The sequence below is a fragment of the Trypanosoma cruzi genome, genomic scaffold (assembly GCF_000209065.1).
Source record: "Trypanosoma cruzi strain CL Brener 1047053516725 genomic scaffold, whole genome shotgun sequence".
Classification (NCBI taxonomy): domain Eukaryota; phylum Euglenozoa; class Kinetoplastea; order Trypanosomatida; family Trypanosomatidae; genus Trypanosoma; species Trypanosoma cruzi.
In genome coordinates this window covers 706,541-723,037 of record NW_001849575.1, presented here as the reverse complement: position 1 = coordinate 723,037, position 16,497 = coordinate 706,541, and the positions used below count along the sequence as shown (strand labels likewise).

General features: G+C 53.8%; 3 protein-coding genes and 6 pseudogenes across 3 annotated transcripts, besides 11 other annotated features; all 9 read right to left on the bottom strand.

Moving 5' to 3' along the window:
- Nucleotides 1–880: part of a sequence feature (heterozygous, non-Esmeraldo-like haplotype) that runs on past the window's edge.
- Nucleotides 140–163: a microsatellite.
- Nucleotides 441–1,043, bottom strand: Tc00.1047053506767.220 (mucin TcMUCII, putative; the record flags this gene model as incomplete). The annotated part of the gene is made up of 1 exon (XM_815594.1): nucleotides 441–1,043. One exon carries the CDS (start codon nucleotides 1,041–1,043, stop codon nucleotides 441–443), a length of 603 nt encoding a protein of 200 aa, XP_820687.1.
- Nucleotides 586–646: a microsatellite.
- Nucleotides 881–13,534: a sequence feature (areas not merged during assembly with more than two copies in the genome that could not be assigned to a particular haplotype).
- On the bottom strand, nucleotides 1,905–2,546 carry Tc00.1047053506767.215 (annotated as a pseudogene).
- Tc00.1047053506767.209 lies at nucleotides 2,938–4,785 on the bottom strand (annotated as a pseudogene).
- On the bottom strand, nucleotides 6,058–6,978 carry Tc00.1047053506767.196 (annotated as a pseudogene).
- Tc00.1047053506767.183 lies at nucleotides 7,548–8,438 on the bottom strand (annotated as a pseudogene).
- Nucleotides 8,121–8,220: a sequence feature (GA-rich).
- On the bottom strand, nucleotides 9,150–11,534 carry Tc00.1047053506767.170 (annotated as a pseudogene).
- Tc00.1047053506767.155 lies at nucleotides 12,114–12,572 on the bottom strand (annotated as a pseudogene).
- Nucleotides 13,535–14,436: a sequence feature (haploid, Esmeraldo-like haplotype).
- Tc00.1047053506767.140 (mucin-associated surface protein (MASP), putative) lies at nucleotides 14,268–15,155 on the bottom strand (the record flags this gene model as incomplete). The annotated part of the gene is made up of 1 exon (XM_815593.1): nucleotides 14,268–15,155. One exon carries the CDS (start codon nucleotides 15,153–15,155, stop codon nucleotides 14,268–14,270), a length of 888 nt encoding a protein of 295 aa, XP_820686.1.
- Nucleotides 14,437–15,285: a sequence feature (areas not merged during assembly with more than two copies in the genome that could not be assigned to a particular haplotype).
- Nucleotides 14,764–14,806: a microsatellite.
- Nucleotides 15,286–16,080: a sequence feature (heterozygous, non-Esmeraldo-like haplotype).
- Nucleotides 15,700–16,302, bottom strand: Tc00.1047053506767.130 (mucin TcMUCII, putative; the record flags this gene model as incomplete). The annotated part of the gene is made up of 1 exon (XM_815592.1): nucleotides 15,700–16,302. One exon carries the CDS (start codon nucleotides 16,300–16,302, stop codon nucleotides 15,700–15,702), a length of 603 nt encoding a protein of 200 aa, XP_820685.1.
- Nucleotides 15,845–15,905: a microsatellite.
- Nucleotides 16,081–16,497: part of a sequence feature (areas not merged during assembly with more than two copies in the genome that could not be assigned to a particular haplotype) that runs on past the window's edge.

Genomic DNA, 16,497 nt, shown 5'->3' with positions numbered 1-16,497 from the left:
CACATACCATGAGGCAGTAGAAACCAGTGGAAATGGGAAACACGAACACACCGCCCGCAGAAAATAATGAGAAAAAAAAAACACAAAAGAACTAAAAACAAAACACGAGTAAAAAAGCAACAATAAAGTTTAAAAAGTCAAAAAAAAAAACAAAAAAAAAAAACAAGAAGCTGCGCCCAATGGCTCCAGCGTGCATGAACCAGCACACAACAGTGGGTCCACGCAAACAGTTGTGTGCGTGTTTTGCATAAGGATGTGTCTGGTATGTATTCAACGTGACGGATACAGGGAGCAGCAACGCGGAGCACACAGCAGGGCAGCGGAAGCAAATGAAGCAAAACACAATCATTATTTTCTCTTATTTATTTACATCGGACTGCAGTGGACGCACACAAATCCCCGTGGCTGAGTGCTGGCACGCACAGCCCGCATACACCTCTTCAGCCCACAGTGGTGTACGCCAGCGCGGATACGGCGAGCAGCAGCGGGGCACACACCCACGCAGAGCTGCTGAGGCTGCCGTCGACTTCGCGCAGAAGTGACGGTGCGCGGGTAGTCGTCGTACTTGGTGCCTCTGGCGTATTGGTCGTCGTCGTGGTCGTGGTGGTGGTACTTGGTGCCTTTGTCGTTGTCGTTGTTGTTTTCGCAGTTGGTGCATTTTCTTTCTCATTTTGTTCATTTGACATATTGCTCTTATCAATACCTGCATCTTCAGTAGTGGGTTTCCCATCATCTTGATCCTGTGTATTATGGGAAGTATTTGGTGGCTGTGGCGTTTCGGTTACTGTAGCCGTTGTATGTGACGCAAGAGTCTCCATTTTTTGTGAATCTTCCGTCCCTCTCCCTTCTTCGTTTTTCTCTGGTGGAGAAGGAGTTTTACCAGGCGATTCCGTCAAATGATCTTGTCCTTCTGGATTAGAATTTGTTGAACCGGAATCTTTTCCAGCCTTACCAGCTTTATCCTCACTCTGCGTCATGCACACGTACGGGCAGCAGCACAGGGCGAGCAACAACAGGGCGCACAGCAGACGGCACGTCGTCATCGTGAGTGTGGTCGTTCAGTGGTGTGGAGCTGATCTGCACAGTGAGGGACATGGAGAGCAACAGGGGAGACGAGAGGTGCGGCAGACACACACACAGAGGGCACACCACATGAGGAGAGAGCGGCAGCCAGGCATGCACCGTACGCCGCACACCACGCACGACACACACTCCAATCCACGGCAACAGACACACACACACACAGCCCTGCCGCAGCACAAACACACAGATGGAGGAGGGAGAAGCAAACAGGAGCGGCACACAACGCTCCACCGCATGTACACACGGAGAGAGCGGTTTGTCGTGTCTGCACCCCTCACGGAGGGTACGCACACACACAAGAGGAGGTGCAGCGCACACAGCAACAAAAAAGCAAAGTAACAATTAAAAAGGAGATCCCCGCACACCACGTGGATTGTTGGTCCACGGGAAGTGCAGCCAATATTCATCACAAAAACAGTTCAGTTGCCATCGGCCCTCGTTCATATTCAGCGCACACCACTTCATGCAGTCACGGCAACCATCGCAGCAGCAGCCGCACACGCAACAACAACAAGATGCAAAAAATGGGAATTGGTGTAGAAGACCGCGGTGCTGCTGTCGCTGTCGGCGGTGGTCGCTGTTCCTTTTTCATTGTTGGTGAATGATGTTGTCGTTAATTGTTCCTGCTGTTTGTCTGGGAGTCATTTGGGAAGACAACTGGTGTCCTGACACTCCGTCAATGCCTTCCCTGTCCCGTCGATTTCTGTGCTCGCCGGTGGTGTGGGTGGGTCGCTGGGGTAGGCGAGACGCTGACAGGGCTGCCAGCACCATCTGACTGAGCTTGGTCCGCTGTGTTCTCGTCCCAGTCCCACTGCACCAGCTGCTGGGGGCGGTGCAGCAGTCATGCCAGAAGCACCAGCAATGGGCTGGGGTGTCGGCCGCATCATCAATCAATGGGTGTGCCCGCAAGCGATAGGAACTTGCATCGACAGGGAGTCTGCACCGACGCTCGGGAATGGGGAACAATGGCGCCAAGCGAAACAGCGCATGCCACCTCGGAAAATCCGCAAGGCGTGTAGTCGCATGAGGCTGCGTTGTGGTCTCGCGGCGACGGAAATGAATGACGATGCTGGTGGCGTCCTCGTCGTGCGTCCCCTCCTGCCACTCCTCGCGGTAAACCCATTGCCTGAGTACATTTGATTCCGCCTGAGAAGCCAATTAAAAAATGTTCATTCTTCTGCATTTATTGTACTAGCATTTGTTCACAGTCGCCGGCAATGCCTCCAGCGGATCCACCTGCGATGCACGGTTAACACAATCCACATCCACTGGTTGTGCGCCATCCAACACCATATTTTCCTTGGAGCTATGAACAACACCGGGCACACACTCCTTTTCGACCATCCACGGCATGCGCCTGCGGTGAGAATCCGGAGAAATTCCCATTCCTTTTGTGCACAAAGTCATGGAGCTGTCACCGTTAAGCGCGTCCCGTCGAGGGCAACAACAGCCCGCCGCAGCACTCACGAATGCCCACCCGTTGCCTCCTCTGCCAAAAAAAAAAAAATAGACATTGGTGGAAAAGCGTGCACAAATGCCCCGGCAAGAAAGGTCAGCATCAGTGGATGAACACTGAAGCCGTGGGTACATGCTCCACAAATGTCCTTCCTTTTTTAACCGCATTCTTCGTGGCAGAGAAATGGTCCGCAACCGCACACGCAGGCAAAAAAAAAAAAAGGCGAGCAGCGCGGCCGTTGAAACACACACACGCGCATCGTATTGAACACTTCTTGGAGAGGAATTGAATGCGGAAAGAAGCGCACACAATCCCCATGGACACCCGCAATCGTGTGTGTTTGTACATTTCCCACTCTTTGGCCCTCGATGCGTTCCTTTGCGTGTCTCGCCCGTGAGTTCTACTGCCGTGGGGTGCCAAGTCCCTGCAAAAACACATCTCAGGACGCGGCATCGAGGTTTCCCCAATGACCACCTCACGGCCATGTCTTTTGGATATCTCATGGACCGAGCGCCTCTCGCTGCAGGCCAAACCACCCAAAACAATCAGCAGAATGCGCTGAGGAGTTGCGAGGGCAATCGTTCCACCACCGCCACCACCCAGATCAGGATGATTCTCCTCTTTGCCACCACACCCTTGAAATGGCCCGGCGTTGTCCCTGCTTCTCCACTGTTTTGGCCACCACTCGCGCCATTTGTCCTCATCACATGATCGCGCTCCATAGATGCCAACGACAGCCCAACCTGCAGCGTCCTATTCCTGTCCGCCGTCTCCATAAGCATGCAGGCCTGCTTCAGAAACGGATCCTCGTCCGTCGCGGCGTTGCTCGCAGAGGCACTCGTGCTCCGTCCGCTCTGCGCCGACGCCGTGCTGTATCGTTGCACGCTCCCGGCCCTCCTCGTCATATGCTCAAGGTTCGCGGACAAATGGGCGTCGGGCGTCAGTCCACCGTCTCGGATCAGCTGCTGCTTCTTGGCCTCCGTCAACTCGTCGGTGCTGCTCGCAGCCACAAGCAACAGGAGAAGTCGCAGACGCACTGGCCGGGGCATGGCGGTATCCCTCGTCAGGTGCTGCACGCCATCCAGGTTTTTCCTGAGGGGTTGGTGCCCAACGGCGATGTCTTGTTCCACCTCCCGCACCTCCGCCAGTCGCTTCTCCCGGTACTGTACCACAAGCCCCGCGCAAGCATCGATGTGCAGCGACAGTCTGGCTTGCCTCTCCCGAAACTCCGGCGGAGCCCGCACCGCACTGCTCAACTCCGCAAGATTGGCCTTCGGCTCCACGCCCTGCGCCAATCCCGGGTGATACGCGTGGAGTTTTTTCAGCGCCACCGAAAGCTCCTCCACGCACTGCGCAAGAAAACAATGACGGTACGAGCGCCGGTACACATCTTCCTCATCCACCAATTACTGCCGCTTCGAGTCCACCCCCAGACGATTCCTACAGGTCTGCTCATACAAGTTATTCTCCAGCGGCATCAGGTCATCAAGCAGACACTGACATGTGCGTTGGCACATCAGCGGCGTCACCATGACACAGCCCCAATCAACGATGATCCGCACCGGGTTGCCGCAGCTGTCGGCGCCCCCAAGTGAAATCCGGCTCGTCGTGGTATTGCCTGGCAAGCCCATGGCAGATACTGCCACTGTTGTGGTGGCGAATGACAGACACACTGTTGTTCATGGCGTGAAGAGCCGCCACAAGACGTGACGCCGCAACGTCCACAACGGACACTCAATTCGGAGGTGACAGCGGCGACAGCAGCAGAGGAAACCCATTCTGCATGCTGAGGTGGAGCACCAGCACCTCAGGGGCGGCAAAGCCTAACATAATTTCCTTCAAACGCATCGCCCTCGGCGCTATCCGGACCCGCGGGAGTTGCTGAGGACTGCGATGCGGGGTGTACCCGAGCGCAAAGATGTGTACTTCCATGTACGGAACCTTTGCCATCCAATCCTCAACCACGCGGCTCACAGACGCATCCTCCACGGCAAAAAAGTACAACGCAGGGCTACTCATAATCGGCTGCCTCGGTGTCAAGAGGTCCTCGAGCAACGTCATGTCGTGTTCCATGAGGCCATGGGGACGCAGTGAGCAGCTCAGCACAGACGCAGCATGGGCATCGCAAAAAAAAAAACTTTAGACGATCCATGAACGGCGTCAAGCATCTGATGGAATATATAATCCCGCACACAACCACGAACGCCATTGCTGGGCTCACGCGGCTGCCCGCTTCCGTCGGCCTTGCTCGCACCAACCCGCCCCGCATACTATGTCAAGTAGAAGCCACACAGAAAATGTGATTGGATATGTATGTGTGTGTCTTGTGTGCGCACATTTCACTCGCACCGCTTTTTGTGTATGTGCGTCTCAGAAAATCTAACAAACACACAAGCAATGCCATACTATCATATGGTGGCCAACATCGGCAACCAAAACAAGAAGAGCTGTGTGCAACGGAAATACAACCAATCTCAAATAAAAAGCCAAACAGAGCCCATACAGCACATGCATATGGAGAACGGCACCCATTGAAATGAATATTTTCCTATTGGACATCCAATGCTGAGTGCAGGCCAAGCAGGAGAAAGCGCAGTCGCCTTGCAGCGCAACGCCATCCACACCGCAACTCGATGGAGTGTTGCCACGGCGGCAGCAAAGGCAAGCAGAAGCAGCAGCGGACAGGGACAAGCAGCAGCAGCAGTGTCATCACCGGGAGTCGGAGGCGTGTCCTGCCTGCCGTCCGTCTCGCTGCTTCGGTCCCTGTCACCGAGAGAAGCTTCTTGCGGTCTGTCGGGGCATCCCGGCTGGATCCACTTCTCTGGCAACGGATGCTTCTGGGGAGCAGCTAAGTCGACATCCTTTGGTGGCGTGCCGCGGCCGGTCTCAATGCTCTCCGCAACGGGGACAGATGCCCCGTGGCAGTCCTTGCTCAGTAGATGCCGGTGAAACCGTCCTGCTCACATGCTCTCTCCTCGCCGTCCCACGGAACCATTGGAAGTAGGCTACCGCTGGTGGCGGATATCGTGCACACCTGCGCGTGGTCACGGCAAATAACGTTTCCCCCATCGTAGGGTGGAGTGGCCCACGCAACCGTCGCCCCGTCCGTGCATGGAACCAACGGATGTTACCCTCTTCAGTCACTGCCAGATGCAACTGCATGCTGAGGCACCTCAATGCCGCATGCAAGGCAGCACTGAGATGTGTCTCCTCCGGGTTCCTTTGCATCCGTCGTGTTGGTGGGAAGCGTGTCCAGACACCACAAAGAGGGTTCATCCCCAGGCATCGCAGACAAAAATTCTTCCCTCAAAATAGCACCCTCAATATCCCTCATATCTAGTGCGGAATCAGTGATGGGGCAACGGCCCATCGGACGTTTTGCTGAGCTTTCATGGATACACCGTCTACACAGCAACCAATGGAATAACGATCCAACGCGCAACGTCTGGCAGAAACGCCCAATGCGCAGAGCATGTGGGAATATTCACTCATGTTCAGTGCGGAGCACTTCCTCTGCAGCAACCGGCGCACCCAAGCGGTGCAATCCACTCATCCCTCGCGTGGCGCTGCGACCAGTGCGACTCCAGCGTCCTCCCGTCCCCATCGCCATCCTGCAGCTCCATGCCATCAGTGTCGCCGCAGTCGTGGTGCTCCCTCGCAGCCATCGCGGCATTCGTCGAGTGCACCACCACCGACAGCGCTCTGCCACGCACACCGGCAACATGCCTCACCATGCTGCGGCTGGCCATGTGCGGGCAGTTGAACCCGACAGCATGGGCCAACAGGTGCGCGGCGATGCGGGTGAAATGCGTCCGTGAAATGAAACTGACAGGCAAAGTGCATGGCGCCAGCAACTGGACGGCCATCCTCCAGCGTGACGCAAAGCAGTGCCTACACACCACCCAACGCTGCAGCCACGCACTGCACCATGACAGAATCGGCAACACCAGTGGAAGGATGCCCAGCAGGCACCGTGAACCGACTGCAAACGCTGCCCGTGGCAAATGAGGACACAATCAACGGACCCTCCAGTGGCCGGACGAGCAGACGATCCTCATGCAGTTTGACAGCAGTGGGGACAGTCTCCTCGGCAACGATATTACCGTGTGCAGAGGATAGAACACCATTCTCACAGTGGCGATTTTCATTCAATGAATTAAATGCGTGAGACCAGGAGAAACCGCAGTGCCTCCTGATGTCACACGGTCTGTTGTTGACAAATTGATGCGGACGGGTACCCATGGGACTCTCCAGACGCCGCTGCACACCTGCAACGCGTCCAGCGCCCTGGGATGCATTCTCCCCACCGTAAACGAGATAAACCACGCGCCGTCGGAGCGCACCACATCGTCAAAAAGTAAGTAATACTTCAGGGTAAAAGCAGGCCATCCGCCGACAAACCACATCGCACAGATCATCAATAGCAGCACCAGTAGCGATGCAGACCGTGGGGTTACCGTGGATCAACGGACGCATGCCATAAGCCACAGACAATCTTAATGGCTTTACAAGAATACAAGAGGCTAGCACTTCCTCAACAAAAACAAAAACATATAAAAAAGAAAAGAAATTCAAGTGTCCGCAATCAAAGCAACCCAATAATCCAAAAAAAAAGGTAATGGGTGCACTCAACCACAACACAAGAAAAGCAATAAAAAAAAAAAGCCGAAGCGTGGGACGACCAGCGCACACACTCTCATTGCTCCCGTAAAGCAAAACACACGCACAGGGAGAGAGAGAGAGAGAGGTCGCCCACTCAAGGCAATGGAAAAACAAAAACAGTTACGGTGCTCCGCCCATGCAGCCAGGCAGGACGGTAGCGGTGCGTGTCGTGCAAAAGAGAGCACCAACGGGCATGCATGGGTGTGCATGCATATATACAATGGGCACATTATGTGTGTGCTTCGTGGTGTGAGGTGAGGGCGAGAGTCCATGCAAGGGGACGCACACAGAGAGTGAGAAGGACGAGTGTGTGTGCGGGCGGTGCACGGCTCTCTCTCACTCACTCTCACGCGGCCACCACCGCAGCAGCAGCCGCACACGCAACAACAAGAAGAAGCAAAAGAGGGGAGGTGGTGTGGGAGACCGCGGTGCTGCTGTCACTGTTTTGTGTGTTCTTCGTATCAGTTGTGTTGGCGGTTACTGTCGTTGCTTTTGTGTCTTCCCCATTCCCTTCTGAGCCTTTGTCTTGGTGGCTTTGTGGTGTGGCTGCGGTCTCAGGCGGTGGAACATCTTTTTTTTCTTCACTCGTGGTGTCTTCGCCATCCTGTTTGCGGGAATCAGCACCGTCTTCTGGAGGTGGTGGAGGATTTCCTCCCGCAACTCCCCCAAGCAGTGTGTTCTCTCCGTTAACTGTTGTGTGTGCGTTCTCTACTGCAGGTAAACTTTTTTCGGTTTCCTTCTTTTCATCTACTTCCGGTTGCGTAGGATTGGCATTTGATTCCTGACTGCCGGAAGGAGAAATGTCCCCTGCAGGTGCAATTGCCGAGTTGTTTTCCTGCCCGCTGCCAATTAAATTCTTTTCCCTGGAACCTGAGCCTATTAAAACTGTTCCTCCTTGTACACTCTGCCTTTCTATACTTTTTTTTTCTCCATCTTCCGTCTCTTCATGTTCATTCTCTTCACTGTCATCTTCTTCATCTTCATCGTCTTCATCTTCATCTTCTTCAACTTCATCCTCTGAAGATGTGGAAAGTACTTTTTCTTTAACACCTCCAGTTCCATCTCTTATGCCTTGCGTGAATTGTGGAGACTTTTAAAGTTCTTGTGATTCCAGCGGAGGCCCACCACCACTTCCAAGACCTGCCCTCTCCTCGTCTGCAAAACCACCGCCGGCACCGCACCACAGCACGCAGAGGGCACACACCAGCAGCACACGGCCAGTCATCATCATCGCCATCACTCCTGTCAGTTGCGTGTAGCCTTCAGCACAAACTAAATTCCCGTCAACGCAGAGTGAAAGCAAAAGAGAAAAGAGAGACAAGTCACTCAGCCACGTACAGTGACAACAACAACATCCCATCAACACCATAAGGCAGTTGGAATCGGTGCGATTGCAAACAACACACACCGCCCTGCAAACCAGAATCTAAAAAGTAAAAAAGCACAAAAACAGAGTTGAGGGCCTGGAAAGACTCCCAAAAAGTAAAAAAATGAAAAAATGATCAGGCACGACTTTCATTTCATGTGCCATGTGGCACAAAACGACCGTGTTTTTGTCTATACATATTGCCTGCACAAGTAAAAACAATAAAATCAAAAACAAAACAGATCTTACTGTTCCACCAGCCCACAAAACACTCCTCACATTTCGTGAGTCATCCGGCCTGTTCCTCCAATCCTCCTTTTGTGCAGTCCGCGGCACGCACAGCAGTAAGGCTGGCGACGGTGTGGGCCACAAACAACAAATAAAAGTAAGAAACACTTCACTCATGACATGTACGGCGATTAACCGTCGGAGGGAAAAAGGAAAAGAAGGGCTGCTGACTATCCCATCCGTGCACCAGCAGCAGCAGACAACAAAAACGAATCATTTAAATAAGGCAGAGAAAACACGCGGAAAAAGCGGCACGTACGGTCCATTAGAAATCGCACAACCGCATTCTACGGCTCATAAAAATGCCAATTCCCCACACACTCCTTGAAGTAAAGACAGAAAATGCCCAAGGCACAAACCCATGGACGGCACCGTCACCAATTCATTTTGGGAACAATAAAACAGTAGAGCCATTGACATCAGTGGTGCTGTTTCCCGCGCAAATTCCCCCTTGGCGGGCACTGGCACCGCTTCCCCCGCAGCCGCGTCAATGCCCAGATCCTGTGGCAGTTTGGCCGCAAAATTCCCGGGGCGCGGTGTCGCTTTTCCCTCCTTGCAGCCCGCTTCAGTCTGCTTGCCACGCAAAAGGGGCATCTGTAGTTCCTGCCTGGTCAGTGGGCGGTTGCACAGACAGACATGCGTCAGCGTCACCTGACTGCAGCCTGAGCCACTGCAACCGTCACCTCCAACGTAGAAGCATGAGACGTCGAGCAACTGCGCCCCACGTGTAACTGTCGTTGCTGAGCTCCCCAAAGTTTTGCCACCCACGCACACGGTGCCCATGCCGTTCTGGAGCCCAACTGCCACCCGGTACGTTCTCTCCAGCCCCCAGTTCCCGTGCTGCGCTTCTCCCGCCTCACCGTCAAACGCCACCTCCCGCTTATTGTCCGCCGTGACTGACAGTCCCACCATCCTCACGCTCCCAGCGCCACCCACAGCCACCATAATGGCGCTGCCGCTGCCTGCAGGAGCCGCCCCAATTGTCGCCGTCACCAAAAGAGTGAACTCCTTCTTCACAATGTGGAAGCGTTGATCTCGCCACCGATTACCCATAGGCCACTCTGCCCACACTCCAGGCCCCTCAAACGTCGCACCGCCCTCAACCTTCGTTGCTGTCCCAATCACCGTGGCACTCGCCGCGAGATATTCCTTCACCCAGCAATCCCTCTCACCCTCGTTGGACAAATATCCGACCAGTCCATCCGTGGGCATAGGAGTGCTGCAGGCACCGTCGGATGCGGTTCCCTCTTTGCTGGTGGAAGTGCAAGGCGTTGTAACTTTCTTGTCGACTGCATCCCAATTCCTCAGCGCAGTATTTATTTCATCCAGTTACTCAGTGAGGTGTGCGAGCACAACACGCCCTTTTCCTGCATTCCACTCGTACAGGGCAAACACTTCACCACCCTTGTACTGCAGAGTATCTGAGTTTTTAGAAACACCATCAGCAAATAACGGTCCAATGGGGTAAAATCGATTCATATCAGTCATATAAAGACGCAACACGCTCGTGGCTCTCCGAATATTATTCTGCCTGGGAAAGGCAAACAGCATTACACTCCTCCCCTCGATGGATGCCGTCACAATTTCGAGCCGGCCACCAGACGTAGCACTCTTCAAGGCCTCACTCAAGACATTCAAATGTGCTCCGCCAAATTACATCCATTCCTCCCCCATTTCACCGGAATCATGCACTTTCCCGTCATGGCCTCCATGCGTGGCGGCCATGAGGGGTTTTCCCTCCCACTCAAAGAGATCGGGATCAGCGCAATCCCGTCAGCGAAACCCTCCGCAGGGAACACCCAATTCCTGCCACAGCCCTTCGAATGGATGATGTTGCAGACTTTTGTGTTGTCCCCCTTCACAGCCACAAGGGGAAACAAAATCGCGGTGCCATTCGCCACCACGCCCCTGCCGCCAATACCCCAGAAACCATTCCATGACTTCGCTCGTAGCTGAGAGTCAACAACAGCCTTGGAAGGGCTCCCAGCACCCCACGTGATGCGTTTGCCCACATCGTTGGAGACCAAAACGTCACCCAAAACAGGCACAAGCTCCCACCTGTGTGGAGTTTCCAAAATCGCGCTGGCATTTTTCGCGGGAAGGCGTTCCACAGGCAGAAAAATATTGCCGTCTTTCGTCAACGCCTTGGGACCGTTCAATTGAGACGCGTGAACCGCCTCTTCTCTTCGTTCCACGGCAATGACCGTCCTCCAGTCCGTCACGCTCTCCGCTGCGATTCCTTTCTTCCACTCTTCCCGTGTAAAACTCACGTACTTTGCCCAAATGCCAACACTGGCACTAGAAGGGACTCCCTAATTAGCCTTGGCAATACCCACAATCAAGCCATAGTGGTTCAACAAGAGAATGAAAAATAAACGATTTGACAACATTTTCTCCATAGCTGTTGCCTCTCAAATGCGCCAGAAGACACCCTCGTTTCCCATGGTACAAAAATAACCGTAGGCTTTGGATCACTCGCCTTACTGGCACGCGCACCTCCAGTATCGCAGCACATCATCACGACGAGGAGGAGCAGCACCGCGGAAGTAAACACACGCCGGGACATGTTGGGCCTCTGCGGCTCACTCTCTCCTCCTTCCCTCCTCCTTCCGCTGGATCCGGTCACGCGGCGATAATTGTGTGTGCGGGGTGCCTTCACTGCAGCAACACGTGAGTGCATATAAATATGTATGTGTGGGCGGTGTGTGTGCTGTTGTTCCTTTCAGTGCCCTCGAATTTCACAGTAGCGATTAGCGCTTGTTTGCTTTCCTTTTCAAGTGTGTGTGTGTCAGAAATGGGGAGAAGAGCACAGGGAAGCACATTAGACACACCAATGGGGTGCACAGCGTGTCACTGCAGCAGCAGCAATCATTTATTCCAACCATTCACACGCCGAGGTTGAAGGGCTGTGTGTTTTTTCAAAAAATTCGACGCACGACCACCAACAGACGTGCCAGCGCTCATAGCCAAAAAAAAAAAAAAAAAAAGGGATACCCGCCTCGTGGGCAACAGGACAACATCTCCGGCCCACACAAAAAAGTAGCGGGAAAAGCACTAAACAGACAACAGTCAGCGGCACACACGCCAGACCCAGCTGTGCCGCACGGAGCCAGTCGCCTGCCCTGTTGCTGAGAAACACAGCATGGAATATCCGCCGGCCATTGCGTCGGGGATGCACGCCAAGCCGTGCACAAAATCCCACCAGGACCCAAAGCATTAACTCTAACTTCGCACACATCCCCCATAGTCGCATCCTCGCCATTCCGAGCTGTGCCTCAGAAAGTGGTGAAGGGCAGCGTCGAAGGAGTCAAACGCCTCCGCACCGTCGCAGTGCATCAGACTGAATGAAAGGCCAAAGTCCTCCACACTCATCACAGACGCGTCACACGCGCCGCCGTACTTCTCCCTCATGGAACGCCAATCAAAAGTAAATGTCAACTCCCTCTTTCCCAGGGCGGCAGCGTGGGCCATTTCAAACGCCGTCCCGCAGTCCGGCCCATCCAAGAAAAACAGACACAGGTCCGCAATGACGGCGTCGCGCCGCCTTACCATCTCCATTTTCTTCACCCACATCTCCCCAGCCCCTGGGGCCACGTTTCCAGCGGGAATGAGCAGCACGGCGCAGTGCACCCACAGAGCCGTGCGCACACGATCCTAGCACGCCGCACCCGTGTCTGCGTCGAACACAGCGGGGTCAGCAATGTACACTCCACACATTGTGAAACTGCCACCTTGGCTCCTGTCCCTCCGCTCCTCCAAACGTAAAAGAAAAGGAAGCGGAAGAAGTAAATCAGAGAACGGCGCCGTCGCAACAAGGCAGAAGCACGAGGAGCACCACTCACGCAGGACAGGCGTCGCTCGCAAGCAACGGAAACACAAGTTGAAGACAGAGGAAGCCAGGAGCACAAAAATGCAGGCCTCCTCGGAAGAATGCGCCCTCAATAAAATGAACGCGCGGCAAGCAAATTAAGAACAACTGTGACGTCGCTGACGCGGCAAGCGGCAGACAGCGACGGGCAAGGTGCCGCTGACGCTACTGCATTGTCCACATTCCGCTCCGCCGCCCTCGCCCAGCGCCCAACGTGGAGCGTGACGCAGAAACGAAGAAAAAAATAAAAGCTGCGGATCGCATCGTTAGAGTGTGGAGGGTCCACTTATTGCGGACAACGGGCCCACGCACGTGCCGTCCATGCCGCCTACATCAAGACACCTCGGAGAGCAGAAATACGGCCTCCACGCCATCCAGCGCGTTGCTGGGGCGGCACGGTAGTGGTGAGGCAAACACACACACACCTCATCCACAATGCGGCAAGTGAACGGCAAAAGAGCACAGCAACCACAACGCAAACTCCACACACGCGCAGAAGAGAGCGCGCACAGCCCGTCACTTGTTTGTTAGTGAGTGTGTGCGTGGGATGGACGCCACACCAGCAGCAGCTTCGACGGCATCGACGTCTCATACAATAAAACACTCGGCATCTCCACCTCGTGACGCCGGGCCCCAGAAAAACAATATGTGGGTGCAGCGCCTCAACCATTCAAGCCAGAAGCACGGCGCATCCAACAAACCCGCCTCCCACCCCATCGTGTGGGCAAGACAATGCAGCGGAAAGCTCACACATTAATGCCAGCAATACAATCCCCACGCGCTGTGCACCACAGTGTCAGCTGCGTAAGCATGTGCGACTTTCAGACAATGCAGAACAAAAACAAAAAATGCATTGACGATGCACAGTGGTCCGGAGGAAATACATATGTCACAGCCATCCTCCGTCTGCAGCACGGGATAGTGGCCGCACAGGCTGCAGTTGCGGCCGTACTCGCACGCCTTCAGCGTTCACAGCGTGTGCAACATAACGTGTGTATGTTTACTTATGCTTGTGTGCATGTCAGCGCCTATACATGCAGAGCAGCTATGCCGCAGAAGAGAATTCAAAGAGAACAAAGGGCAGAGAGAGAAGGACAGCACACACGCAAATTACTCGCTTCATCAGAAACACACGCAGCCGGTGGAATGGTAGTACTCAACCACAACAAAAGTAAAACAATAAAAGAAACAAAAAAAGCCGAAGCGTGGGACGACCAGCGCACACACTCTCATTGCTCCCGTAAAGCAAAACACACACACAGGGAGAGAGAGAGAGAGGTCGCCCACTCAATGCAATGAAAACAAAACAAAAACAGTTACGGTGCTCCGCCCATGCAGCCAGGCAGGACCGCAGCGATGCGTGTCGTGCAAAAGAGAGCACCAACGGGCATGCATGGGTGTGCATTCACATATACAATGGGCACATTATGTGTGTGCTTCGTGGGGTGAGGTGAGGGCGAGAGTCCATGCAAGGGGACACACACACAGAGAGAGAGAAGGACGAGTGTGTGTGCGGGCGGTGCACGGCTCTCTCTCCCTCACTCTCACGCGGCCACCACCGCAGCAGCAGCCGCACACGCAACAACAAGAAGAAGCAAAAGAGGGGAGGTAGTGTGGGAGACCGCGGTGCTGCCGTCACTGTTTTCTGTATTCGTCGTATGATTTGTTTGAGTGGCGGTGGTTGTTTTTGCTGTTTGTGGTGCTGCCTCACTGAGTGTTGGAACAACGTTGGTATTGCCAGTTTCAAGGCCGTCGTGTTGTCCTTCAGAGCTTTGAGCATCATTCTCCTCTGCTTTATTCTGGACATGATCACCGCTACCACTTGTAGAGGTAGATGAGGTTGTTGGTTCTGCTGGACTGCCGGTTGCTGCATTCTTCGTCGAATCCTCTGTGTCCGTGTCATGTCTGTGCTGCCCTTGTGTAGCATCCCCTGAAGGCGGTTCCGGTGCTTCGGATTCCATTTTGGATCCTGACGGTGTGTTTTCTTTCTTTGCTTTGGTTACTTTCTGTGAGCTTTCTTTTTCTGCTGTTGGGCCTCCCGATGGTATTGGTGGTGGTGGTGGTGCGGGTGATGATTGTGGTGCCCCCTCATTATTTTTACCCTCGTGTGTCTGGAGTTGTACCTTATTTTTTTCATTTTCGCCTTTTTTATCCTTTTCTTCTCCATTTTCATCATCATCACTATCTTCACCCCCAGCTTCCTCTATATGTGGGGAAGATTCGGGTGGCACTTTTCCATTAACATCTGGTGATCCAACTTTTAAATCCTGGGTTTCTTGTCGAGGCGTTCCAAGTTCTTGTGATTCCGGCGGAGGCCCATCACCACTCCCACGAGCTGCTGTCTCCTCCCCGTCACATCCACCGCCGGCACTGCACCACAGCACGCAGAGGGCAAACACCAGCAGCACACGGCCAGTCATCACCATCGCCATCACTCCTGTCACTTGCGTGCAGCCTTCAGCACAAAATAACTCCCCGTCAACGCAGAGCGAAAGCAAAAAAAAGAAAGACAACTCACACAGCCACGCCACAGCAACAAAGTGAAAAATGATGACAGCTTGCACACACCATGAGGCAGTTGGAATCAGTAAAGGGGCAAAAAAGGCAAATACACAGCCCTGCAGCAATTAATCAGCAAGAAAAACAATAAAAACAAAACGATTAAAAACACAAGTAAAACAGAAACAAAAAATTTTAATAAAAGGAGCTGCACCGAATGACGCCATTGTGAATGCATCCACACGCAAACATGCGTCCACGCAAACAGTTGTGGGCGTGTCGTGCATATAAGTGTGCCTGGTACGCGTTCAACGTGATAAATGTGGGGCACAACGCGGAGCACACAGCAGGGCAGCGGAAGCAAATGAAGCAAAACACAATCATTATTTTCTCTTATTTATTTACATCGGACTGCAGTGGACGCACACAAATCCCCGTGGCTGAGTGCTGGCACGCACAGCCCGCATACACACCTCTTCAGCCCACAGTGGTGTACGCCAGCGCGGATACGGCGAGCAGCAGCGGGGCACACACCCACGCAGAGCTGCTGAGGCTGCCGTCGACTTCGCGCAGAAGTGACGGTGCGCGGGTAGTCGTCGTACTTGGTGCCTCTGGCGTATTGGTCGTCGTCGTGGTCGTGGTGGTGGTACTTGGTGCCTTTGTCGTTGTCGTTGTTGTTGTCGCAGTTGGTGCATTTTCTTTCTCATTTTGTTCATTTGACATATTGCTCTTATCAATACCTGCATCTTCAGTAGTGGGTTTCCCATCATCTTGATCCTGTGTATTATGGGAAGTATTTGGTGGCTGTGGCGTTTCGGTTACTGTAGCCGTTGTATGTGACGCAAGAGTCTCCATTTTTTGTGAATCTTCCGTCCCTCTCCCTTCTTCGTTTTTCTCTGGTGGAGAAGGAGTTTTACCAGGCGATTCCGTCAAATGATCTTGTCCTTCTGGATTAGAATTTGTTGAACCGGAATCTTTTCCAGCCTTACCAGCTTTATCCTCACTCTGCGTCATGCACACGTACGGGCAGCAGCACAGGGTGAGCAACAACAGGGCGCACAGCAGACGGCACGTAATCATCGTGAGTGTGGTCGTTCAGTGGTGTGGAGCTGATCTGCACAGTGAGGGACATGGAGAGCAACAGGGGAGACGAGAGGTGCGGCAGACACACACACAGAGGGCACACCACATGAGGAGAGAGCGGCAGCCAGGCATGCACCGTACGCCACACACCACGCACGACACACACTCCAATCCACGGCAGCAGACACACAC